This window comes from Grus americana, chromosome 9, assembly GCF_028858705.1.
Source record: "Grus americana isolate bGruAme1 chromosome 9, bGruAme1.mat, whole genome shotgun sequence".
Lineage (NCBI taxonomy): Eukaryota > Metazoa > Chordata > Aves > Gruiformes > Gruidae > Grus > Grus americana.
This window is the reverse complement of record NC_072860.1, coordinates 14,601,661-14,628,392: the sequence shown is the minus strand read 5'-3', so window position 1 is coordinate 14,628,392 and position 26,732 is coordinate 14,601,661. Positions and strand designations below refer to the sequence as shown.

The following is a 26,732-nucleotide window of genomic DNA, read 5'->3' as shown; positions in this document are numbered from 1 at the left end:
TTTCATTTTCACCCACCCAGCTCTTACTTAAGTAATCTTAAATCTAAAAAATATTAGCAGCAGTATATTACATAAAATCAACTACATTGTAATAACACCATATGTTTTTTACATTGAAGTTCACCAGAAGAATCCAGCTGAATGCAGAGCGTGACTACTTCCACGTAGTACTTGAAACAAACAAAAAGCCCACAAAAACCACACACAAGCTGCACCTATCTTAAGAACAAGCCACATTCAGCCCCCTATTACTGTCCACTGATGAGGAGCAGTAGCAGCAGGGGAATCACCAGAGCGCTAGAGTCCAGGAAGGTGTCAGAGTGGGACGGGTCTCCCGGCACCAACTTGCACCAGCCACCACCACTATGCAAAGCAGTCAAGGGAGCCCCAAACCGAGCTCGGATGGCTGCAGCAGTGAAGAAGGGGACAGAAGAGGTCAAATGCCTCCCTGGGTACAGACCACAGAGCAGAAAAATCAAACCCTGTCTCCCAGCTCAAATTCCACACCCCTCTTGTCAGACAAAAAGGATAACATTTGCAGCCAGAGGTCAGACTCCAAATGCAACATGCCTTTCCTTTGTACCAAAGGAATGAATTCGATTGAAATTTCAATCCACAAAATGTCATTCTAAACATCGGTACACAAAAATGTGTTACATGATCTATAGCATTACCTGTTATACATCTTTTTAAAAATAATTACAAGATCACTGATAATTGAAGACTAGGATATTTAAAATGCACAGAAATGTTAAGTGTGTTTAATATCCATGTGTTCCTACTTAAATTAACGTCTGGCACCCTGAAAGATGGAAATCTGGAATTCTCTTGCACAGAACTTGCTTTTTTAAAAAAAATGGTCAGATGAAATACATTTCACTACATATGGCTTCTGCAATTCCTCTTTGTATTATATCCTGTTTAAAATACAAAAATATATTTTGGAAGTTTAGAATCTTGAAAATCATAGTTTGCACATAGTGCAAACTGATCACTGCTTCATGTTTATTCATACAAAATTGTCTGCAGAGGTCTTTCTTTAACAACTGTTACTGAAGGCGTATCATCAATTCATGAAAAGAAAAAAGGTAATTTGTGCATATGCACTGACTACTGTTAGACTCACTCTCTCATGCAAAGCCACAATACAACTATTTAAATCCCCATGACTATTAACATACGAACTCTAAAAATTATTCAAGAGCACCGTGCCTGCATATCATAGAGTCTTAGAATTTCAAACAGACAACTTAAGACTATCAAACAGAAAGCCTGATTCACAGAAAGATTCATGCCATACGAACAAGTTTGCCAAACATCTGACAGGCATTTTCTCTGTTCAAAACCTCCTCTCAGTCACAAAACATTTGAAGGGACTATTTTGCAGCAAATTATTTTCTTAGTCTATCCTTATGTCTTGTCAGTTTGAAAATGTATACATCATCCCATAAATTAGATTTCTCCTCTACACAGGCATAAGTTATTTACAGCGCATGAAAACAAAACAACTGATTTACCCTAGGTCTGAGGCCTGGCTACTTTTAATATTGATAAAGTAAATGTTAACCATAAAGTAATTATTCTGCCAAATATGCAAGGACTCCTCTTGAAGATATCATCAGGAAGGCAAAACAATGTTTTAGTCTACTTTACTGGACTGTTTAAAGTTGTTTAGTTTATGATCATGATGACAGTATCTACTATTTGTCATGTTCTTGATCTAATCTTTTAGTCATGTTGAAAAGTGGCAAGAAAACCAGGATTTATGTTGTCACACAGAAGTATGGAAAACTCCTGCAAAGATTAAAATAATGTTACAGTCCACATGCTAATCTGTATTTCCTTATAATGGTCTTCCATTGCACACAGCTACTTTCACTGTTATTTTTGTTACAAATCTGCCACTATCAAAAATCAAACCGCCTAAATTATTACCTAAAGGGATATCTGAATCTCAAACAAACAGCACAGTATCTACTCAGAAAGTTCACAAATGCATTTACACAGTTTAAACTTCTACATATGTTTAAGTGAATTCTGCGTATACAAGTGAGAGAAAAAAAAGTAAATTAATCAGAAGTTATTATTCTATTTCCTGTCCACGTAAACATGAGGCATGGCAAGACATACCATTAAGTAACCACACAGGGTTTTCTTTGTTTGTTTTGTTTTCACTCCCTCATGACACTTCTGCATTTGCATCTCCTTGAGATACTAATTGATTTAGCCAGAAAGGCCTGCATCAAGACACAGGCAAATGGCCTCAGTTCTGTAAACTGTAATTTCAGTAGGAATGTTTCTATAGTCATCAATGAAAACTAGATATTTTCCTTTCCTTTTTCTCCCAAAGCAGGTTATCAGGATGGAGTTTGCTTTGGGGACTTTTTAGAATGATTGACTTGGTAAAAATTTACCAATAACTTAAGTTTAAGTGATATTGTTTACTGCATAAAGTAAGAACACAAAAAATGTTGACTCTAAATAATACAGTTCTGAGTACAAGGTGATCAAGAAGCTAGGCCTGTAAAAAAGATCACAGGACACTGCTAACATAGCTAAATCAGCACACTTGCTATTCAGCGGCCAATGATTTCACAGATGCGTACAGGAAAAAACAAAGCTACCTAAAGCCCACCTAGCCCAAGATAGACAGGATTTCTATTTTCTAGTTGCCACCTTCCTAATGAGTATTCTATTTACTAACCCTGCTTTCCAGAGATGTGAACATTGATAATCCTTCCCCCCAAAATGTAAAACTCATCTCCATAACTTTAGCTCTTAATGTAATTGCATGAGACATGCTTTGCCAACATAAATGAGACACTCCGGGCTAAAGAACCAAACCTCTTCAAATCTAGATTTAAAACTTGAATGACTAAGAGCTTGTATAATTACAGTTACATTGCGCGCACACACACGCATAAATAAGCTGCCCTTCTAATTCCGCAAATACTCATTAAAGATTAGTTGCACAGGCTTAATACCAGTTCTTCAGCAATTGATCCTGCCGCTGTGCTACAGCAACATTATGATAGCTAGCAGATTTTGTCACTACTTCCACTGTAAGCTCCCTTCTCAGTGCGTGTGGTTTTTTAAACATTCCCAGATAAAAACTTAAAAAGACCAAAACCAAGGAAAATAACATTTTACATTCCTATTAGCAATTTGAGATATAGTTGAGATTTTTCAGTTTGCTGTTACTAACATAAATCATAATCAAACAAAGAAATAGAATCAGAATCACCATTAAAAAACCTTTGTAATTTGGAATTATGACAGCCAACTTTTTTTTTTTAATTAAAGCAATTTAGGCACACCAACCAAATCAAGACAACCTGATTTCAGGACATATTTCTCTAACCTCCACTAGTTTGGACTGTAACAACTTACTATTAAATTTGAAAAGGCTTTAAAAGATCTTAGTATGAGAGATTTTGATGAAATGTATTTGAGAGGGCTCTTCGATTAAACTTTAGTATGATTACCCTAGAAGAAAATGCTCTAACATTGGATCCTATCTTCCAATACGTCCTCCTTTCTTTAGGTCAATTATTTTCTTAATGTACATTTGAAAGATGTAGTCACAGATTTAAAAATAAATAAATCATTGACTAGAGCCTGAATAAAACATCGCATTCACTGTAATCTCCACAAAAGCAAAGAATCAGAAATCTAGAAGCACTCTGTTTAACTAACTCCATCAGACTCCTAGCAGTATGGACAGAGATGTTGTACATGCGTAACTCACCAGCATTCTGCTAAGATTGTCCTCCACGTCACTACGCTTCAGCTATGAAAAGTGCTGTTCTACAATCACATACTGGCAATCACAAACATAACAACCAAGTATGGAAAAAGGTAAATGAAGACTTACAAACAAATGTTTGGCAGCTTTCTCTTCTCACTTACTCTACCTTTCTTTTTCTGTTCTTCTGCAACACTTTCCACCCTGCCCTGCCAAGTAAGTTACAAACTTGCTTTTCAGTCCCAAACACCAAGGGCAGAAAGCCCAGACCAAACATTTCTTTGGAAATTCCTCCTATAACAGCTAGGTAAGTCTGAGCAAAACAAACAGATTTTCAATGCAGAGTTCTTGGTCACATACCTCTTAACACCTTAAATGTGGCTGAGCTTACCCACGCGAGCAGCCTCAGTGATTTCAACGGTAACCTAACCACAGAGAGATTACCCGCCCTATAAACCCAAGCTGAATAAGAGGGGTTTCCTTGCTACTCGCAGCACTGCCACGCAGCAGGTTAGGAAGCAGGCTGCACTGCAGCACCCTACCCACTGGAAGTCAACACAGAAGGTACAAGTTTACTGATGTTCTGATGTCTACGTTTTCTTCAGAAAGTAAGAAGTAGACCAAAGTATATGTGTTAGGCACAATAATTTCTTTGACTACTGAACAAGACCTAGTCCAAGTAAGTTAAATAAGTCACTTTATTCATATTTTAAAGTGACATAACACTTCCTGTTACCTGGGAAACAGATGCTATGTGACTAAGATTCAGTTACACAGTACTAAAGAAGAGAGAAAAAAATTAATAAATCTAGAAAGTCATAAAGTGACCTGATTGACCTATTCAGCCTGCATACCCTACATAAACACAAGGTTCATCTCAGCTGGCCCCATTTAGATAGACCAGAACTAAAGCCACAGAAGAAGAAAACCAACACACATAGCAGGAAACTTAAGTACAAGTCAGTCTTACTACACGGCAGGCATGCCTACACAAAGCAATGCTTTAGTTCAGTCTAAATGGAAGACTCCTCAGACAAATCCCTTTGAAAGAAATGCACTATAATCACCAGTTCTACCCAGAAACTACCCATGATAGACTTTTACTAAGAATGGTAATTGGCAAGAGTTTCATTTATATTCTTTCATCCACCTCCTTCATCCCTCATCTGTTCTGCAGCTGAGGTCTCAGGAAGTGAATACAAAAATAAATAAAAAAATTAAACTTCAGTGACAGATAAGGACAAAAATTATTTCAAAAATACACAACTTTTTCTTGATGCATTTTTAATGATTAGAACAAAGTGAAGGTTTTTCTAGAGAGTTCTTACAACTGCGCACATCACAAGCAACAGAATTTTGCTTTTTATATTATTTGTTGTTTATCAAGATTGTTAACTGTTACTTACAGCAGATATATTTCCACATCACTTAAACTTGCTTCTCCTTTCTAAAAAATTAGGTTCAGAGTGATCCGTGTGGCTGCTACACGGATGCATACCTTGCTCATTAAGAGAAAACATTCTTTAGTTACAAGAAAAAAACCAAAAATGAAACATCAATGTAAAAGCCTGTTCCATTAAACTCTGAAACTTAAATTCTTATTGTTTAAAGATAAGGCGAAAGTATTATTTCACAATACTATTTGCATATCAAAAAACACTCCAGGAATTCCTGATTCTATACATAGAACTTGCCAGCACAGCTCAGTTCTTACTACTCAAGGACTGCTCCAAGGCCCCTCCCCACACAACTTCTTCATTTGATGGGAAGTCATCAACATGCTGTAGGAGAACTGCAAACATGTTTCCTTGCTAGATCTTTGGCCCGTCCATACTTTAAGAGAGGGAGTCATGAAGGAAAATCATGTGATTTCAGGGAGATTATTTTCAAAGTAGGTTTAAAAAAACCATGATTGCAAATTTGCAGAAGTGTGTCTGAATTCATAGCCTTTTCCATTACCCTTTTTGAAATCAGAGTCTAAACCTCAAGTTTCTAACCCCAAACTGATCTGGTATGTCATATGTTTACAAACCTAGTGATGGAATAGGCCATCATTGCTTCAGGTTTTATAATTCAAAGATTTCTTTATCTACTGGGGGGGAGGAAGCATGCCTTACTATGAAATAGCCCAACATACTTCTGACATGAATCTTTATAGCCATTATTATCTAATCACATATCAGCAACTCAACAGCGACAACCCATGCTCCCTTCATATGCATTTTAAGCAAGCAAACAAACCTTTATTTCTTTGAATCGGGTAACTATGATATTCCCAATTACATCTCAAAGCCAAGAGAGATCAACGTGAACTTGATGAGAAACAGGTAAGCAGAAAGCCATGTGTCTGAAGCTGTACGTAGTAGCATGTTTTAAAAGATTTAAACAGCTCCCTGTGAAAACAGGGATAGGGTGACTCAGGAACTCTGATTCACCCACGTCCTCCCAGTTCTCTCCACGACTATAAGAAAGTAAACTATGACATTTCTATACACTATATGCCTCCCGACAGGTTTATTTAACTGCTCCAACAGGTATACTGATGGGAAGGACGAAGACTACACCCACCTGCTCAGCAAGGTCAAGAGAAAGCTGCAGCTCTGCTTTGCTATAAGATAAAGAACACAGCACAGGAAGGTGGTTTACGTCCACACTACTCCCTGCAAGAATGCTAGGACTTCGTAATGACCTTGCTCTACATTAGTGTCTCTAGCATTCCTTAATAAAAACACTGCAGTAAACTTCATTTAGAAGGTTTCTAGTATTTGGTTTAGGTAATTCATATGGACACTAATAACAACCAAAGTTATAACCGCAAATACTAATGACTAATAATGAAAAATACAAACTTTTTTCAAAAATACTACAGGATTTTTGCTTCACAACTTTAACCACTTCCTATCAGTTAAAGGTTGGAAGGACATTTTGGTGGCATCAAGTGATTACACCATAAGGTTTTCTGCAATTTCTTCAAAGGTACTAGTATCAGAGACTGTCAGAAAGACCATAATCTACTAGAAGACCCCGACAAAGGGTTTTCCACAGTTCCTCTCCTTGAAGGAAAGGAATCAAAAGGGGCAAAAGGAGAATGATACAAAGTGAGTTCAAATGAACTAGTATGTCTTGAAGAGACAGCAGCACACTTCTGCTTACAAATTTTATAGTCACGATTTCTTGCTTTCTCAAGTGTATTCTATATTTCAGCAGGTATCAGTAATTAAAAAAAAATTAATGGTATAGTTCTATGGTTAAATTAAGCCAATCTAACTGCATTGTCACCAACTGGATAGACCCACACTAAACATAGTTGTGTCAGAAAGTACTTACGCCAGCAAGCACATCCAGCTCAGGGCAAAGTTTTGTGGAACAGCTAAGCCAATGTAAAAGCTCACTGCTTAGCTCAGAGGAGGTGTCACTCCCCACTGCCTTCCTCTAGCCTTGCTTCTGGCAGTGAAGTTTCCTCTTCCTCCTCCCCACAAGCTTTAGTAGGTTTCAGACCCCTTGAAATGCTGACTCAACACACTAACCTAGCTGAAAACCATCCAGTCTCTTCTGCCAGGGCAGCTAGCTCATTGAAGGATCCAACAATACAAGTCACAGTCACCACAAAAAACAGCGGCAGAAGCAGCCAGGGACAAGCTGGCAGCAGAGACAGGAGCAAAGGAGGGAAGAACAGGAACTCCAACTTCTCCCAGGGGTAAGCCATTCAACCCTTCTTCTCTAACTTCCTCCACATCCCAGAACCACACGATTGCTAAAGCTGACACAAAGAGGAGGCATGAACACACAGCCAACCAGAGGAAGAGCAGGACTATTTCCCTTAACAGTCAGAGCTCACCCAGCCTGTGCCAACCACAGAGCCACAGGCACTCCAAACACAGTCTCAGTACACAACAGGAGGAGCACAGTAGTGACGTATCACATCAAGTCATGGAGCTGCTTGCGTCTCCATCAGCTAGCAGCGTGATACCAGGCACAGAAAGTGGGCCTATGTTCACAGACCAGTCACACATCCAACAGAGGCAGAATCATGTTGAGTAGATACAATGGTTCAAAATACATAAAAGCACAGGGAAAGATGAAGGGGAAAGTTGCCCAACATAAGCAGAAGTAAGCCTACAGCAATGACAGACAAGTAGTCACTCAAGTGGGGAAAAACAAAAGAATGCATGCTTTGGTCCAACAACAGGAACTGAGATTATACTGAGCTTGTTTAGTACTGGCACCCCAATAGCGGGTAGATTGAGTATGGACACATGCAGCAGATCCAGGTGGGAGACACTGGGAGCTGAAGTGTGAGCACAACTGTGAAGAATCAGAGATGGACCACCACGAAGTTCATGCTCTTGAGCCTGAGCAGGCATTGCTTCGGCTGCTGAGCGTTTCCTGCACCAGCTGCCTGACACCCTTCACCCACACACATCTGTTCAAAGGCAGGCGACCCCAGCACTGTTCACTGCAGACTGTGGCGCCTCCACACAAACCCCAGACCCCGCACATCACCCACCCAGCCGACTTACCACACGTGCTGCCCCCTCTCCTTGCGCTTCCCACCTCCCACATCCCCTTCCTCCCCAGAGCTCCCCCACACCCCAGCAGGCACCTGGTCCTCCAGAGCCCCACAACAGCTCCTTCCTCACGCACAGCCCCTCACAGCCACCCCCTCCACACAGACTGCCCCTGCCCTGCCACCCGACACTCCTCAATCCCTATCCCTCACCTGTCCCACGTAACCACCTCCCCACAACAGCCCCGGCCCGCCGCTCTCTTCAGAGCCGGCTGCCCACAGCTCGCCACCACCTGTCACCCTCCAGGGCGCCCACACCTCCCGTCCCCACTCTGCTGCGCGGCCTGTCACCCTGCAGACACCCAACCCCGCTTCCCGCCCCCCTGCGCGGCCCCCAGCACCCTGCCGCTCCACCGCGGCCTGTTCCCCCGCACGACCCCAGCCCGGCCTCCTCCCGGCGGCACCTGAAGCGCGGCGAGTCCTTCAGGCACTCCTCGAAGTCCACGGTCACCTTCATCCTCCCCTGCCGCGGGGCGCGCCGCTGCCTCTGCCGCCGCCGCCGCTGCTGCTGGTGGTGGTGGTGGTGGCGGGGCGAGCCCGGAGCGAGCCGAGGCCGGCCGCCGGGCGGGGCTAGGCTGGGGCGGCGCTCATGGCGGCGCGGATGGGCGGGAAAGGCGGCGGAGCCCGGCGGCGGAGCCCAGCTGCGGAGCGGCTGCTGCGCGAACACCGCGCCGAGCACCTCCTCTGCCCGCCTCCCGTACCCAACTGCGACTGACAGCCTGGCCAGCGAATAGACGGCAGCCCGCAGCAGAAACAGCCAATAAGATGCCGGCGCAGGCGGGGCTTCACGCAAATCGGCGTAGGGCGGGGGAAGAGCAGCCAGCCCATCCAGTCACAGGACCAGGGGAACGCTCTGACCAATCACGAGGCGAGAAAGGAGGGAATAACAGGAAGACTGCCCAATAAGCGAGCCACTCAGAGGAGGCAGCCAACCGCCGGGCACCACAGGGATTACTTCCTCATCGGGCGTCCTAGAGTGACAGCCTGGCAAGCCAACAGGAAAACGGTCGTTGGCCTCCCACCAATTGGCAAGCTCCATTGCCACGGCTACCCGGAAGACCAATCCCAGCTCTCATAAACACTGGGGGGGGGGGGGGGGGCACTGCAGCGCTGCGATAGGCTGCTCCGCCCGTCGCTCGCGGCAGATGACGGTGCCCGTGGGCGGGGCGCGGCAGAGGGGCTTGTGGTTGCGGCAGGGACGGGCTTCTGAGGCGATCGCTGCGCCCTGCCCAGCCAGTCGTTTTTAACGGCTGAATTTTTCAAATTAAACCCGTTAATTAATCAGGGGAACTTTTCCTTGGGGGGGAAGGCCCAGGCCGCGCCCACCTGAGCAGCCCGCGGCCCCTCAGCCGCCCGTCGGGAGGAGCCCAGGCGGCTGAGGAGGGCAGCCGGCCCCGCGCAGCGCCGGGCAGGGGCAGGGGCAGGGGCCGGGCCGGGCCGCCGCTGCGGTGGGAGCTGACGCGCTCCCGCGGAGAGCCGATGTCGCCGGCTGGGAGTGCAGCAGCCGTTCTGAGCCGCCGAGAAGTTACGGCTGCGGCTGCTCTACAGCCTGTTCTAAGTCTTGGAAGTAACTCTAGATTTGTGTTACTTGGCGGGGATTCAGAGTTGTCTCTGCAGGAGAAACACAAACAGTAGGGGTTTTCCTGTACAAAGGGTATCAAGTGTGCATGTTTGGGTTTTGCATGGAACGTTTGCCTGAGAATACTTTTTGAAGGCTTTTCAGACAGCAAAAGGGCTGCATCACGGAGTGGAAAGGGCCATATTGGTACTCTCCCACTTTGTAGTGAAGGACTCCAGAACATCGTAGATTTCTGATCCCTTAGGAGAAAACAGAAAAAGAGCTTTAACGAGTTCAGCACTGCTTAGCATTCCCAGATGTAAAATGACAAAGGCAAGGGAGTGTCAGACATCCCTACTCATCTTCAAAGGCAGTGACAGAGGACTACAAGTTACTATTCTCTTGGAGTTAAACTTGGCAGAGACAAAGCAATGTCACACCAAGTCCCAGGCTCTGTCCTGCAGTTACAGGGACACCGTGCTGGGAAGCTGACATGAGTTGATGACATTTACCCTCAGCTCCCCCAGCAGCTACTGTACCTGCTCCCAGCAAGCCTGCTTACCCCTGCAGTCCTCACACCCTCCAGTGCCCCAGCACCTGCACCAAGCTTCACCTCACAAGCAGAAACAGTCAATGTGGAAGGACGGAGAGGAACACAAGGCTTCTTTCCTTTCCAAGCAGCTGAATGCCTGCTGTACTCTTACTGCCCCTCCCTCTGTTAAAGTGTCCTTTCACAGAAGCAAAGGAAGCTTTTTGGTTCAGCCAGTTGTGGTCTAGGGTTTTGGGGTTCTTTTTCCAAAAGTGGTAAAATGTCAGAGCCACACTACAAGTTACACAGCAGCAATGATTGTGTATTTTTGTGAGCTGTCTCACATAGAAAAAGTTAAGAAATTTTTGTATTACTTAATCTGTATTTATGTTGTGAAATCCACTTTTCAACTAAAGTGTGCCATTGAAAAGAAAGGCCAGCTCTTTTTTCTGGAATACAGTTTTACTTCCTAAGGAATAGTTGGTGTTAGTAATTTTCCATTACTCAGTAGTAGTGATTGATTGCTCAATGCTGACCACGAAGAGACAGACCAGTCTTGCTTCAGTCCTACTACACACAAAGTTACCTTAAAAATGCAACCTTTTCTGTGGTACTGCTGTCTTAAATTCACAATTCAGATTCCCAGGTCTACCCTCACACCTAGGTAGCCAAGCAACCACAAAATCTGGAAGGGCGTATATCAAACGTATATATATATCAAAGCCACGCTAAAGAGTACTTCCTCGTTTGCAATGTTGCTTTAAGTATTCATCTATGAACACACCTGAAAACTTGACAGTAGCTGCTAGTTTCCTCTAAAAAGCTCCAAGAACTCAAACCAATACATCTGGTATCAGTGCCATATGGCAGTAATGAAAACAATGTTTTTATTTATGTTGTGACACTTAACACTGGTTTCAAACAGAATAATTACATTTGTGAGGTGGTATCATCATAAACACCACAAAAAGCATATTACAGAAACAAAGAGTTCTGGTAAGATACACAAGTTCAACATGAGAGAATGAGCTGTGGAAAAAATATTTGCAGTTTCCATGAACTGTGTACAACTCAGTGTGAAAGAAACTTTAAGGAAAAAAAACGAACGAACTTTAAGACAGAGTTAAGGCTCTTATTTGCAAGTGATCTTCCTATTGGAAGCATATTGAAAAACACTTTCTCTAAACAGGACGCAGCTTGAGGACTTAAACCTGTGTGAGAAGCCTCACAATTATTATGCTGTGGAGCTCAGTGTCTACATTAGTAAGGGCTGCGTGTCTTGTTTCCTCTTTACACCACTCTTTACTGTACGAATGAGCCTTTACCATATGCACCCCAAGATTAAGACCTGCATGCAAGCTAAGTACCCATCAAATGTAAAAACAGAAAAGGCATTTCTTCGCTTGTCCCCATTCAGTAGGAAACTATAATTGATATTTCCACGATAGAAGGAAATCGGGCATGCTTTTTTTAAAAAAAAAAAATCTATATAGACTATCTCTGGTTACTAAAAGTAAACTTGCATTGTATTTTAGCTTTTAAAATGCATGAAGGTGTAAGCCTGAACAAAATGAAGTAAACCAGCCTCTCAGTTAAAAGCAGTGTCAGGTACATCAGGTTGCACTCCAAGTGAGATGAAGAAACATGAACAGAATTTTTGCTAGCACTGGAGAGAATGAAGAGGAGAACAAAGCCTTTCATAAAACCCATAACCGAAACCAGTACAAGTTCCAAAATGGCATCTAACTACAACTTGGGGGCTTGGTGACATGGAAAAGGGAGAGCTCAAAACCATCTCTCTGATGAAGGGACCTACTATATATTCTGAGGTTTATTTAAAACCATCTTCATGCAGTTATGTATACTGTAAACTGGATTTTGGAAGCCATAGCAGGGAAAGTCTTTACTGGAAGTTAGCAAAGTGGGCTTTTTTTTTTGTTTATTAAACAAAATGCAGGCATTCTATGGTACAAAGTACCCCCACTGAGCACCAAAATGAAAACAAGGTCTTGGACACAGAAAACGTGGGGGGAAGGAGGGCAGGACATCAGCTCATGTAAGAGCTGCTTCTGATGGATTCTGCCTTAATTGTGGGTACAAAGTACCCACTTGTACTTATCACAAAGTACAAGTAATCTGTTTTACGGCATCACAGGAGGCACCTGCATTACCCATACCCACAGGTCAAATCTTGACCCGTTCATGCTCCAGCCTGAACATCATGTAGCGTTGCCGACTGCTGCCCCTCTCTCAGCAGGGTCTCGCTGCCCTGGCTGGGGCAGACGGACCGTCAGCCACTTGGTTTGAAACACAGGTCAGTGTGGACATTCCAACAGTCTGAACACTGCAAACTGGTATGTAAAGGGTGTAAACTTTAAGTTTTGAAATCCTACACTTGGGAGCCAAATTTAAAGCTACAGCAAGTGACTTTAGTAGTCAAGTATCTAAACGCTTTCTCTTTGCCCCTTGTTTATTCTATAGAAGTGACCATGTCTGATACAAGAAGAAATAGAACAGCATTCTCCATATTGAAAAATTAGCATCACTACACTGGACTGAATCAAAACTTCATCTCTTTCTTGTGAAAAGACACTATTAATCCTGATTCAGGCCCTTAGAAGACTAAATATCCCACAACTGACAACTCTGTTACCTACTAAGGAGAGGAGATAGTTGGGAAAGGCACACTGCAACACCCAGTTAGCACAACTTGTAGGTATCTTTGGCAAAGCATCCATTCTAATGAATTATTCCTGTATAAATCTTTCAAAGGACAGCACCCTATTGCCTTATTCACTCTCAATCTCTGGGATTTCATGAAAGCTCACACTTGAGAATGCATGTAACTGTAAAATAACTTTCATTTCTTTATTCAAACTTCACATGTACAGTGGACAAAAAGACATTTTAAAATAGATCCATATAATTATATGGATTTTTGCAACATATCAAATTCAGATCAAAATTAAAAGCTATACACTGTATCCCATAACCAAGCTAAAGCTTAAGTGTATACTTCATTTGTGTAATAAACCCCAGGAACTACTCTGAATACTGGAACATTCACCAGTCAAGTTCCATCAAGTGGGAAGCTGTTCACAGCAATTTGGAAGTTCAGAATCCCTCTTTACAGGAGCTATACAACCACACTGTAAACAAGCATTTGAATTAGGCAGTTTCCCTTCTATTCTTCCAAACAGCCTTCATTTTACAAAAGCAGCTGCTCTAAGTTGCAATGGGTACAGGAAGATTTAGACCAGTGGTTTTCAGTATGCAGGTGACCAACCCCAAATGAGTACGAGACCATCAGCAGTTATTTATAACAACCAGCACCTAAACTCAGCTCATCTTCACAGTCCTGATGTGGATTTTCTCATGGGTGGGTGTTTTTTCTCAGGTGCTAGTAGCACAGGCACTCTTCACGCCAACCAGAAAGGACAGAAGTTTGAAACAAGAGCCAGAAGAGTGACAGCGGATGTGGTTTTAAGGGAAAAGTTGGAGGGAACTTCTATGTTCTTGTGATAAGCCAGAGAGACCCTCTCAAAACATCCAGTCCCAATGGAAGAGATAATGACAGTTAAATGCAAAGTTCAAGTTAGCACATTTCCAGTGTAAAACCATTACCTCCACCAGAGTTAGTACTGCCTCTGAAACTAACAACTGATTCCAAATACCACTCTTAAAAAATAATACAGCTCTTCTAAAGACTGGGAAAGTACAGGTATAATAACATCCTGAAATCTAGATTAACAGGTCAACATTTTACAAAGAAGTTCTAAGACTTAAATAATCCCTTTTTAAACTGCTTAACACATCTGATAAATAGCTTGCATGTCAATCTGATATATGCTGTACCGTTTGGCTCTTGAATCCCAAACCTTTCTGTAAGAGATAACACACCTAGAACACTGTCAAATAAATAGTGAAAAACCAAAAGATACTGTCTGCTTCGAAGCATGAAGAGTAACAGTACATTACGCAAGATAATCAGCGTTATACATACAGCGAATGCCATTCTGGTTGAACAGATTATGAAGCAGTATTCTCCATGAAATACTAGGCACAAGAATAAATCAATTAGACAGTTTTTTCTGCCTAATGGACAAGTCTAAAATTAACATTCTTGGCAATACAACATTGTAACTGATATGCTTCTCAATATTTAAGAGCCTTAATTGCAAAAATCATGAAGCGATGTTTATATTTGTGTCTTTGACAAGCAGTTACAGTTCTGGACAGATTTCTTCTATGCTGTGTGCTCTACTTTCCAGCTGGTCAGGAGTAGCATGTGCTGCATAAGAAAGATTACAAAAAAATAGATAATTCTTCACTCATTGAATATTTTCAAAACACACACAAATATCCTCCTGAAATCATCTTTGCTTCTCAAAAGGTAATGTTTGCCACCCATTTTAGCAACCTGCAAGCTTTTACACTGAGAGTGCAGAAACTTCCAAAATAGTTATTTCACTCTCATGTTCTGAAGAAATGGCTAACACCACTGTTCAGCATACCAAGCACTGAATGCTCACCACCCCTGGAACTGGGAGGATTCAACCCAGGAGTTAAGAGAGAGATCAGTTTGCAGAACTGACATATGAGGTTCCTGAAACACAAGCAAGCATGGTATTTTTCAAGTCAAATTTCAATTCCAGATGAGACACTTTAAAACAAAACAAGTCTGTTGTGTTTTTCAGGAAGTCATTAAACTCATGGTTTTGAGCCAAAGAACAGCAATAAGTAAGAGAAAGCTTGTTCTCATTAGTGCTTTTCATATGAAAAAGCCCACTATATGTGTGTGTACATATATATATAAAACATATATATATATATATATATGCACCTGAAAATTCAGCAGCATAAAGCAAAGATCAGAGAAAACTACATCCAGATGATAATCTTCTTTAGAAAAGGCCAGTTAGGCTTTGGCATGAGTTAGACTTGGTAACAAGTGCAGTTTAACAAGTGAATACCACAGCTGACAGGCAGAACCAATTTGCATATGCTCTCAGCCTTCTCACTTAAGTCATCTATAGGGTGACACTCACCATGGTTAAGAAACACAATGTATTCTGTATGTACCAAAGGCCAAAAGAGCACACCCTGTCAGCTGACAGCTAAGCTGATCAGCAGTATCTGAGCAGGTTATCATAGCAATGAATGCTAAATGAACCATGAGGAGAGAACAATAGTTTTATTGCTTGACAATTGAACTGCTAGAGCTCACACCCTTGTATGTGATACTTTTGTGTAGCAGAAGTAAAGACAGGTCTGCATTGAAATCACCATGCTTAAATCTACCTACATCAGGAATCCTTCCTTCAGTGATTTCACAGAGAATTTTTAAAGGAAAAGCATTTGTGGGGAGGAGCAAAGGTTAGTATTTTGCTGGCAAAGTCTATTTACATAATTCATGGAGTCATAAATAGATAATAGCCAGAGAAATTCCAGAGAAGCTGAAACACTGCAGCAAGCGATCCTAATGCAGTCTGTTACAACTTGAACTTTCTTTTCCACCAAAAAGCTTGGCTGCTAGACTCCATATGCATGGGATAAGTTACAGCTACTTGAGGCAAGAAAGGAATGACCCATCCACTTAAAACACTTGGTAGCCCAAGATGAAGGCAGGGGCAAAAACATACAAATAGTTCTCACCATCACTGACTGGACTGGCCATCTTCATTTCAATCAGCAAGAAATCTCAGTCTGTAACCAAGAAGTGCAACTCGTATTAGCAGACCTGGTGGTATCTGACAGAAGCTTTCTTAAAAACCTGTCCTAAGTCTTTAGCCCCTTCTTCAAAAGGAGAGTGTAGAGATTAGAAGAGTATTGTTAGTTTTACTTAAATATAAACCAGACAAGATTAGAGAGTAGAAAGGAGCATCAGCTAAGAGAAGCACAGAACCTTTAAGGGATCTTCATGGATAAAAAAAAATTCCAAGTGAGAAGAGGGTCTCAAATTGCCTGAAAAATAACCCAGAAGCCAGTGGAGCCCTAGAGTCACAGCAGATCACCGAGAAATGCTTCTTATGTCACATCTTTACCTGGAATGATCATCAGTACTATAGAAGTCATAATAAAATAATATTTTATGGAATAATCAAAAGACACTGCATACCAGCTCTCACATAGCTTTACAGTCTCAGGCATAATAGGTGAGTGTTAGCTACATCACCAGATAGATCTCCATAACTTCAGAAGAACTGAAGTCGAATGGAAGAAATTACCAAAACGTAGCTACAATACAACACGCAAGGAGACAGATATTTCCTTTGCAAGCGTCAGAGCTGTTAGTCAGTTTAACAGGGCGAAGCCGCAATAAGCTATCACAAAAATCAGCTCCTGCATCACCCAATACACAGAGTAAAGAAAACTCTCCTTTTCTGGTCTGTAAGAAAGCACCTTAAAATACAACGATTTGAAGTCAAAGAGCTCTCTGAAAGATATCCAGATGAATAATCTTTCCACACACTTACAGTCCTAACAAGGGAATCTCAGGAACAAGAATATTAATAGCTTTTTAATCCACTTCCATGAAAGAAACAACCAAATTGAAATACTGTTTTAAATATCCAGTTGCCTAATATAACCAAAAGCATGGCATGACCAAAAGCACAGACTAGCAAAGGATCCAAGTAGCGAGTGTTAAAACCAGCTGAGAAATGTTCTGTAGCTCTAATATCTATTTAATTAACATTTATGAGTAAGGAGACTCTTTTGTGCCCTCAGAATACAGATGAGAGAGTGACAGAGATGTCATCTCAAAAAAGTTATTTCAGTAAAGCTTTGACATTACTTTAACACGGCTATGTTGCTGAACATTCATCATCTCAGCGTAGGAATTTCTTAAAATGTGGGTAGTGGCAGAAGACAGGTTTATTAACAGTTTTGACCATATTCCATCATCCTTTGACCAACCCTGTCACTAAGTATCACGTGATCGGTCTGAGGGCATTCAATTCACTAGCCATTACAAAAGTGCAACCACTACTTAACCTCAGAAGAATTTATCAAGTACAGAGACCAAAAGCTATGACAGTTGATGTAGAGATTAGGAAATAAGGAAGCATCAAGGTTTGTTAAGCAGAACGAGACAAAACAAAAATGAAGAATTGAGAACTACATCAAGTTAATGGGAAGTATTTCTATACGCCACAGTGTGGAGGTGAACCAGTTAGTTAATGGGTTGATAAACTGGCAAACAGTTACATTTATGGAATCTATTGGCCTTGAGCAGTCTAAAATTGATAATTACCAGTTGTGGCTCTGAAGCTGGTTATGAGGCAAGGTGGAATGGACTTCAACAATAGAGATGGAAAAATGCTGCAAAGGTTCTTCTTTCCACTGACGAATGCAGCTGGGGAGCGGAGTTGTCTCTGTTTTACAGCAGAGAGCAGAGAGATGGCAGCTTCAAGCCATGAAGAAAGGTCATAAGGTTGCCTATTGGAGCCCTCCTTTCCCCTGGAGAGTGAAGTTCTAGTAAATAGCCATTATTAGGCATATGATAAGTTACTGTATAAAGTCAGTCCGTTAATAGGTCTCAGACACGTACCAAATGACCCTTTCAGAGCAATTACGAAGGCACTAGTCCTCCTGTAATAAATAGTGGAACTAAAATGTGCAATCCACAGAACTTAACGCACAACTTTGCAAATCACCTTTTTATTGTGTGGAATTTAAACTAATTTTAGAAGAGTTCCTAGTTCACATGGTTGTGAAGAGCAAATGTGAACCAAGTTAAACCCATGCAGCATCTTCCCAAGTCTGCAGATTGTGCTAACGTCTCATAGCTTTGCCAAGCAACAGATGAATGAGGCTTACACAGACTTCATTGCCACCAGTCTCATGAGCAACAGATGTCTATTTTTTTTTTAATGCCAAAAACTTGTTTGAGTGCTGTTACACACAGAGGTGGGTATTGAACAGCTGTAATTATTCACCCGAAGGCCACCACAAAAATAAAAGACAACTTACACAGTCTACCCTTTTCACCCAGAGAGAAGCTTAAAGATGAAAGAGAAGGTGTCAGCCTCTATAGTTTTATGAGTTTCCTATCAAGACGCAATCCTGAAGCAGGTTCCAGAAACAGCTCCCAGCTAAAAGTCCCAGACTTCCTTCCAGGAGCTGCACTAAAAGCAAAGCTTTTTATGGGTCTTATTCCATACTATAGAAATGATCATTACTGCTTAAGGACAAGTGCATACTGAAGTCCTAACAGCACAGTTTTAAGTTACAGTAAGATAGGCAAAAGTTCATTCTCAGTAAGTTAGAGATGCTCATCTCAACAGGGAGGAAGCATTCATGCTAGTTTCCCATTGCTGGCTACAGGATGGTTTGGGAGCAGAATGGGAATTGAACCAGAACGTAAGGCCCATGTGGCCACAGATTTAAGCATTCAGTACAGGACAACTCTTCCTTTAAAAAAGATGCTGGCAACTTCACTACCAATAGTCAGTTACACAGGGGAAATAGCATGAAGCAGAGGTGTTTACTTTTCTGTTGTGTCACAACAAACAAAAGCCCACATGCTATCTAGCAATACTGACAGGTTTGGTACCATGCTACAAATCTACCTATCAAGACATCATGCAGCGTTGCACATGGAGCGTTACATATGTACTGTACCCTTTCTATTTATTCTCACACTTGAGTGTATTCATTTCCCAACAGCTGAAAGGACCACCAGTACTTAAACATGTTTTTTGATTAATCAGTAGCTCACCATGTTCGGTAGCTTCTGTATTCATTGTTTCTACATCTGCAGCATCATGCATTTCTTCATCCTCATCATCATCCTCTTCTTCACCATGTAGTTCCTTTGCAATGAGCTGTCTTGCCAGTTTGATGTTTCGTCCTTCATTGTAGTGCATTTTTCTCTTCATTTCGAACTGTTTCTTCTTCTCTGTGGACAAACAAATGCAAGTATTTATTTATTCCCTAAAAAAAAAAATCAACTTATTTCCTCTTCAGAGAAGCACCAACTGCTTCCTAGGTCAATTTTATTCCTACCTTGAAAGTCCACTGCTTATATGATCAAGCAGTCACTGAATTCAAATTCTTTTCTTCAAGCAGTGGTCTTTTAAATGAGTCTGACTTACAAAAAGGCTAGTAATTAATGGACTGGCAAGGCTGCAGCACTTTTGAAACAACCTGTCTGCAAGTAAGAGCACATCTGAACCAAGAGAAACATCTACTAACAGTGTATGACGTTCCAAAGTTTTGCAAGCCTTGTTTCCAAGTAAACTTAAGGACAAATTGAGACATACTGGTGGTATAGAACTTTTGCAGATGTCCGACTTAACTGGCCTTTGGTAGCTAGCCAGGAGTCATGAGAGATATATTTACCACATGTAGAAGAAAATATTTTCCACTTTCCCCATGGCCTGAAGCCTAACTTTGTTCCATATATTAAACATTAGCAGGTCTAGCAGTAATGCATTACAATTAAATTCAACTTTGCTCATTGGCAGCCCCAACACTGGTTTTTTTCTTCCTTTAGATTAGTAAGGTTACGTGCCCAAAGTTGTGGCCAGGAAAGATGAGAAGCAACAGCTAGATAATGCAAGCCTGAAACCTTACAAGTATTATTGTTTGAACGTTTTCTCAAAATGTTCTAGGCCAAGCTAACAGAAAACATCATCTCTGTTGAAGATGCAATTTGCTTCAGAATAAATGTAGATTTCCTGCTGGATCCATCTACCAGTTGCTCTGAAAACAACACAAATATCATCTGTATGTTTGCAAGCAATTAGTAGCCTCTTAATTGCAGTGGCGCTCGCTGAATTGTTAAGTCTACCTGAAATATGTTCAGATTCAGAAGCACTCCCTCACCCCCAAACCAGAAGAGCTTCTTATTTGAGAAGTCTAGGTTTCTTGAAAGGAATTCCCACACCTTAAGCTTCTATACAAAGGGGCAGCCAGTAACAGCAAACTTCTCTTTATACGTAGATCCCAAATCAAACAGTCCCAGTTACAAACAAACAGCATATTTTTTCAATCTTTTACTTACCCATCAAAGCCCATATATCTCCATTTTCAAATGACAACATCTGTCTGTTAGATAGTACTTTTTCTTCCCAAGTATTTCTTCCTGAAAACCTGAAACTCTTTATAGAAGAAAAAACCCACAAAACACCAAAAAAAAAAAAAAACCAACTTATGCTTACCTCGTTCTTCGGGTGTTAATTCTTCATCCTCTTCCTCCTCCTCACTGCTTTCCTCCTGCTTTGCTATAATCTTAGGTCCTTTACCTTCAGCTGCAGCTGCCAGTCTACATAAAACATGCAATACAAAATGCTGAAGCAGCAAGTCCTTCAGTATTTAAAATACATGAAATTTCAGAACACTCATACAAACTGTTCTGTTCATTATTTTTTACCATATCTATATGTACTAACAACCTGTAAGAGGTTTTTTAGTACCAGTGGCACTATCAAACACCAAAAACTACTTAATTTGACAATTTGACTCCTAGAGAAAACAGCAACACCTTTCCAAAAAGAAAACTCCAGAAAAGAGAAAATTATCTTGACATTTAGTCAAATTTTCATGATAATACTTACTTTTTACTCAACACATCTGCTTTTAAGGGCTCATTTGATTCCGAATCGCTCACTGCATCCTCATCATCTTCTCCTACCATGCTTGGAAGGCAAACAAAAAGTAGCCTTTATCAATAATTTGCTGCTTAAAATTTCCTTGATAAAACAGTCTAAACCTTACAATACTCAATTAAAAGACTCCTTTAATACTTTAAAAACTTTCCAAACCTGATTTAAATATCAATATGAATGACGTTATATTCTAGTACACAGATGTTAACTGAAAAAAATAAAATCAATACAAGTCAAACTTATTTATTCCAAAGCCTAAAGCTTGCTAGACACAGACCTCCTAAAAACTGACTTTGTCCTTTTTGACAGTTCTCCTTGATAGCTATAAGCCTTTATTTAGAAGCTTTGTAAATATGAATATGGTGCATGTATCCAACAAGCCTGCACAGTCTGTCAGGCAATCAGCTATAGTAAATACTACATCATCCACAAAGTCAGTTTTGCTGTAAAACTACTATCATTGCTATCAGTTTAGCAAGCCTACCTGTGATAAGGAGTACTTGGCTCATCTATTTTCATCAAGCCATAATCTTTGCCTGCTGGGTGGTATGTAGCTATGATGTTCATTTCATCCCACTTCTGGGATTTTTTACTGAAATAAGAAAACAAAGTTAAATTTTCTTATATTCTAAAAACAATTAGTTCTGTTTAGCTACAGAAAAGGAATGTTTAAAATGTCTTTTGACCTCTACTACATACTATACACAGAGAATAGTTACGACACACAGGCACGTTCAAAGTATGACTACTGAACATTGTTCTATACATACTTTAGTTAATTCATGACAAATTATCAGTGCAACTTCGTTTCCCTAACAATTCACAATAGCTAAATAAACTCAGTGATCTATAAATGTATTCTTATACACACATATATTTTCTCAAAAGACTACTGGTCTTGTTCAATCACTGTCCCATTAACTGTCTGCTCTTGTTACAAGTTACTGTAAAATCATTCTTCCTTTTACTACAACCCACAACACTTCAACAAAACCAAGTAACTTCTGCCTCACCTCTGCGCAGTGAGCTGTTATGATTATAGTGAAACTGTTGCTTAAACAATACCAACCAACAAATAACTTTATGCAGTAAAATAGATAGCACTGAACCACCTGGTTATTAATTCTGCTTTTGTTAAAGTGGAATCATAAAACATAACTGATTCACTGCTGTAAACTCTGAGGGAGTTTCACATTTTACAGACAGGCACCAGTGGTGTTACATTACTTAGAATTTCCTCAATTAATCAGAGAATGTACCATTTTATGTATATTTGCAGAAACAAAAGCCCACCCAGACTGACAAAATCTATAAGCCACAAGGAAAGCAACTGCTTTGTGGCCAGAGGAAGAGTCATCCCTCCACTGACCTAAAAGCCACAGAAATTTTAATCAATGGAACCTACCAGGTTTCACATTGTCTCTAAAAAGATTATTGCAAGCTTCATACACGGTGGTCTTTCCCTTAGACTAAACCAAGAAATTTAACCTTAGAATAGTAAAATCATTCCAGTAATTAATATTACTTTATGCATTAACATATTCCTGAAGTGTTGCAAATTTTTATTTAAGGAAAAAAAATATTACAGGGCATTGTTGATTTTTTGTTTGTTGTTTTTGTGGTTTGGGAGGGGGCAGTCGGCTACAAGACTTGAACTTAGTTACTCTTATTTAAACACAGATCATTCCAATAACAAATCTGAAAAAATGTATTCATTCTCAATAACACACCTGCTCTTGAACAGAATGCTATCTGTAAAACAAAACCGATAAAGCAAAATTCCAAGCACAAACTAAATTTTACATTTATGGAGAGCACTGCATGATACAATAGGAAAAAAACCTAAAGGGATAGAAAAAAAAAAAAAAGATGCAGGAGTTGATGCTGAATCCTACATGCCACAGACTTATACTCTAGAAACGAAAACAAATTAAATGAGCTTAATCCCTTAGCATACAGTAACCGATGCCAAACTCTCATGTTTGAGGTTTCAGATCTATTTAATCATTTTGTTCAAACTGCAACACAAGGATTGCAGCCTAAGCAGACAACACGTGAGTCAGATTGCCTGCTCTGGCAGGTTGGAGAGTCATTAGCTTCATGACGACAAAGCGAGAGCTCTAGTCTAGGAATGCCAGTTATTCAAACCTATCTGTTTAGGAGTTGAAAAATCACCAGTTAAACATCAGCTAAACACCTGCTTAAAGTTCACCTATGACTAACATAAGATGATCATATGGTTACATAGTGAGCACATGACAATTTTTACTAACCATAGCAGTCAAACAAAGGTACACAGCCCCTGTAAGAGAGACAGGGCTAGTTGAAGAGGAAATACGACAGATGGGAGAAACTCCCATCACATGCTTTGTGTTCATCGCACTTGCCCAGAGCACATCAAGGTTTACTGCCTGGGCTCATAACTCAATATCTAATAATAATATTTGCGACCTTAGAATAATCTCTCTGACATATACTGCTTTTGAAATTAGACAGCCTACAGTGAGCAATTCAGCAACATATAAATGAAAGATTGAGGAAGATTTTAGTGGTTTAGTTTTTCTGCACTCATTTCTTTAAACTCAGATTCCAACACTAAAAGCTCTGGCTATGAAACACCTCCCAAAGCACAGTTTAAAATTCAGCTAGGAAAAAAAAAATTATCATTAGTGTCAAACAGACAAATGTGTCATTTCACCCCTCCACGTAAAAAGCCATCATAGGAGAGTGACTAAATGCTGTAAAAACACGCACCTCCCTTGATTGTCTCCAATTTAGCATGCTTAAGCATGCCTGAGCAGCATAACATTAATGACAGAGCTTAGGACCATCACAGGAAAATGCTTCCTGACATCTCTTCAGATACAGAAATAGGAAATCTAATCTTCCTTTAGGAAAATGAGATTTGAAAAGTCTCAGAAGTGCTCATTTGTATTCTGTCACATCTTTAAATATACATAATAACTTATTTTGAGACCACACCTTGACAGGCAAGAAGTTTCTGCAGCAATATTACTCAAAGGAACACCTCTCACACCCCAGTTGCTCCTACCATAGCAGACTCTTCTCTTGCCTTTTCCAACATAGCTGTTTACACCTGCTCACACACACACACACACTCAGTTACTCTGTAAAATGCCAGATCAGATTGTTCACAGGCTCTTACAGGAGCCTTAAAGCAAAAAATATTCTATACCAGGAATGCCAAGAACACATCTACCATTAAACCATGTCTCAGCTCTTAGGATGCAGTTCCAGTGGTGTCCCAATTTCACAAGCCTCCCTCTTGCATCATATTTTCATTGAGGAAGTTTTCCAAAGAATTTTACCATCACTAACAACAGTGCAAGGTCAATAATGATGCAAATATGAGAGCTCTAATGCACATGGTGCTTTAAAAGATGACAGCTGACACAATGAGCTCTTTCATCTGCAGCTATTTTTAAAGGTATTCAGATCTGAGTTTCAATATTAGAACTAAGCAGAAAGGCTGCTGATAGAGGTGCATGAAGAAAACAGATAACTGAATTTATAAACTAATTTTTAATCTTCAAGGAAAATCACTGCTGTAGTGCTTATCATTCTTTTGAGTACAAGAGTCAGAAGTAACACTGATTTAATGAAGCGTTGCCAACCAAAAGTAATACCTGCACACAAACCAGATTTAAATATGCTATACTGATCTTTCCAGGAAATATTCTAATGCAGCTTGGCAGATTTAGCCAATGTCCTTTAACTCGCAAGGCAATTTCAGAATGAATCTAATTGACTTTATTGACTCACATTGGCAAACAGGAAACAGAAGCTGGACTCCTGCCCACTCCACTGCTTCACAAGAAATTACTGTGTACTATAACCAATATACCATATACTCAGCTCTTCAGTTTGTACTCTAATTTCTGATCATTCTTCAAGATGGTACAAAAGAGACTGCAGAAAATTAAACAGAGGCTACCAACAGCCAGTTTTACTTCACGTCCAGTGCAGTAGCAAACACCTTGTGCTACATTATATTAAAACTAGAGAACAGGAAAAAAATCGCAACATTTGTGTAGCACATTGCATACTTACATTCACCTCCTCCATCACCTCATTCCTTCAGTTGCAATAATTTCTCCCTGGAAAGCAGGAGCAGCCAACACAGGCAACAGAACAAGCCAAAAACTTTTTTGTTCCTACCTTGCTGACTTTAGACTACATTCATGATTTTACTAGTCAAAGAGGAAAGGAATGTTATCATAATAAAAAAAAATAATTGCACGTGCATTTTATTTTATCATTATTTCTCTCCTTGCAATACTGAGTGAGGTCCCAAATGAAGAAAACTGTCAAAATCAACTTTATAAACATGAAGTTCAGGTCATCAGAACGCAACGGAGTCTCAGAGCAGCCTTAGGCTCATACTGGGTGCTAATATCAGTAAAAGGGCAAGAATTCTTACTGGCCAAGGAGAGCTGCTGGCTGGCTAAAAACACCTTCTGACATATTTGGACTAACTCCTCAACATGTTACAATTAAACCAATATTTTCTCACCATTCAAAATACAAACCATATGGCCAGTACATATTCTCACGTGTGAGATCTTTATAGATGAATCCTGAACAACCGAGAATACACCTTACTTATGTTTCAACCCAGGAAAGGTCTTCTCCCCAGAGACGCACTTCTGGTTACAGAGAAATAAGCTACCTTTGAGGAGAGGACCGAGAATAAATCTCCCACAGGAAAGTGTATTTCCCAAACTGTAAACTGTCCTCGTAGCAACTGTAAAACCTTTTTGTTTGCCTTGCCGAACGAGGATTTAAAGACAATACTGCTTCTGCTAACGTTTGATAAACAGCACAGGACCACATCGGCTCGTTCAGCGGCCACACCGCGCCCGGTAGGAGTCACGACTACAGCTCCTCAGCTCTGCCCCCTCTCCCCCCCCCCTCGGAGCCCAGCCCCGCACCCCCAATTTTTAACACAGACCCTGCCCCAGGCGGCACTCGGTCCCGCAGGGTGCTCCCACCGCCTGACCGCCATCGCCGCGTGGAACGGTGCCCCAGGACCGCCGCGGCACGGGACGCGACCCACTAACGCGCTTACCCCGTCACTACTCTGCCTACTTAACGTCATCCCTAAGAAACGGGGGAGCCCAGAAATCCCCAACTGAGGACGACGCCCAGCAGACCCCGCTCCGCGGAGACCCCGGACGAGCGGGACGGCTGGAGGCAGCGGAGCCGGAGAGGAGGGCCTGCCGGGACCTGCCGCCGCCGCCTCACCCCTGCCGGGACCCGCCGCCGCCGCCTCACCCCTGCCGGGACCCCGGCTGGGCTCGGCCCTCACCCGTGCTCGTCCTCATCGCGGGCCGGACTGACCCGCCGCGCCCCGGGGGCCGCTCCGCCCGCCGATAGCTTGCCGCCGCCCTTCTTCAGGATGCCCTTGATGGGCCCGCGCCCCGCCGCGCCCGACGTCGAGGCGGCCGGCACCGAGGGCACCTCCATCGCCGCCCGCCAGCCCGCTTCCCGCTTCCGGCCTCCGCCGCCTCGGCCCGCCCCGCTCCGCCGCGCGTCACAGCCGCCGGCGCGGGGAAGGAGGGAGGGAGCGCCCCACGCCGCCGCCCTCGGCCCGCCGGGACCGCGCCCCCTGGCGGCCGGCGGACCGCCAAGTCATTGGCCGCTGTGCGCCTGCGCGCCCGCCGTGGGGTGCCGTGCGCGCGTGTGGGAACCGTGCCTGC

General features: G+C 41.7%; 2 protein-coding genes across 10 annotated transcripts in view; both read right to left on the bottom strand.

Annotated features, from left to right (window-relative positions):
• ACAP2 (ArfGAP with coiled-coil, ankyrin repeat and PH domains 2) overlaps window positions 1–8,999 on the bottom strand; it is a 68,796-nt gene extending 59,797 nt beyond the window's left edge. For all 4 annotated transcript variants that reach the window (XM_054834912.1, XM_054834914.1, XM_054834913.1 and 1 more), the window contains exon 1: window positions 8,717–8,999. In XM_054834912.1, the coding sequence (XP_054690887.1) occupies window positions 8,717–8,769 (53 nt within the window). In that variant the 5' untranslated portion in view covers window positions 8,770–8,999. The remainder of the gene's footprint in view (window positions 1–8,716) is intronic.
• A 2,253-nt stretch (window positions 9,000–11,252) lies between these two features.
• Window positions 11,253–26,578, bottom strand: PPP1R2 (protein phosphatase 1 regulatory inhibitor subunit 2). Of its 6 annotated transcripts, none has more exons than XR_008578262.1 (8): window positions 26,342–26,576; window positions 21,497–21,604; window positions 20,962–21,042; window positions 20,566–20,669; window positions 19,122–19,301; window positions 17,655–17,775; window positions 16,055–16,105; window positions 11,253–14,690 (listed from the first exon to the last, which is right to left on the bottom strand). XR_008578262.1 is itself a non-coding variant. In XM_054835176.1 (8 exons), the coding sequence occupies exons 1-7, from the start codon at window positions 26,497–26,499 to the stop codon at window positions 16,101–16,103; spliced, it is 789 nt and encodes a 262-aa protein (XP_054691151.1). In that variant the 5' UTR covers window positions 26,500–26,578; the 3' UTR covers window positions 11,253–14,690; window positions 16,055–16,100. The 6 variants fall into 6 exon arrangements, 4 of the variants coding, with proteins under 4 accessions (XP_054691151.1, XP_054691155.1, XP_054691154.1 ...); XR_008578263.1 differs by having other exon boundaries at window positions 17,655–17,860; window positions 26,342–26,574; XM_054835176.1 differs by having other exon boundaries at window positions 17,655–17,807; window positions 26,342–26,578.
• Window positions 26,579–26,732: the final 154 nt, after the last annotated feature.

What these genes read in the sequence shown, in the direction of transcription:
- PPP1R2 (XM_054835176.1), bottom strand. Translation starts at nt 26,499, where the DNA reads ATGGAGGTGCCCTCGGTGCCGGCCGCCTCGACGTCGGGCGCGGCGGGG. An exon ending in CGCGATGAGGACGAGCACGG is followed by an intron (nt 21,605 to 26,341) that starts GTGAGGGCCGAG and finishes TTCTTATTTCAG; the next exon opens with TAAAAAATCCCAGAAGTGGG. An exon ending in CCAAGTACTCCTTATCACAG is followed by an intron (nt 21,043 to 21,496) that starts GTAGGCTTGCTA and finishes TTGCCTTCCAAG; the next exon opens with CATGGTAGGAGAAGATGATG.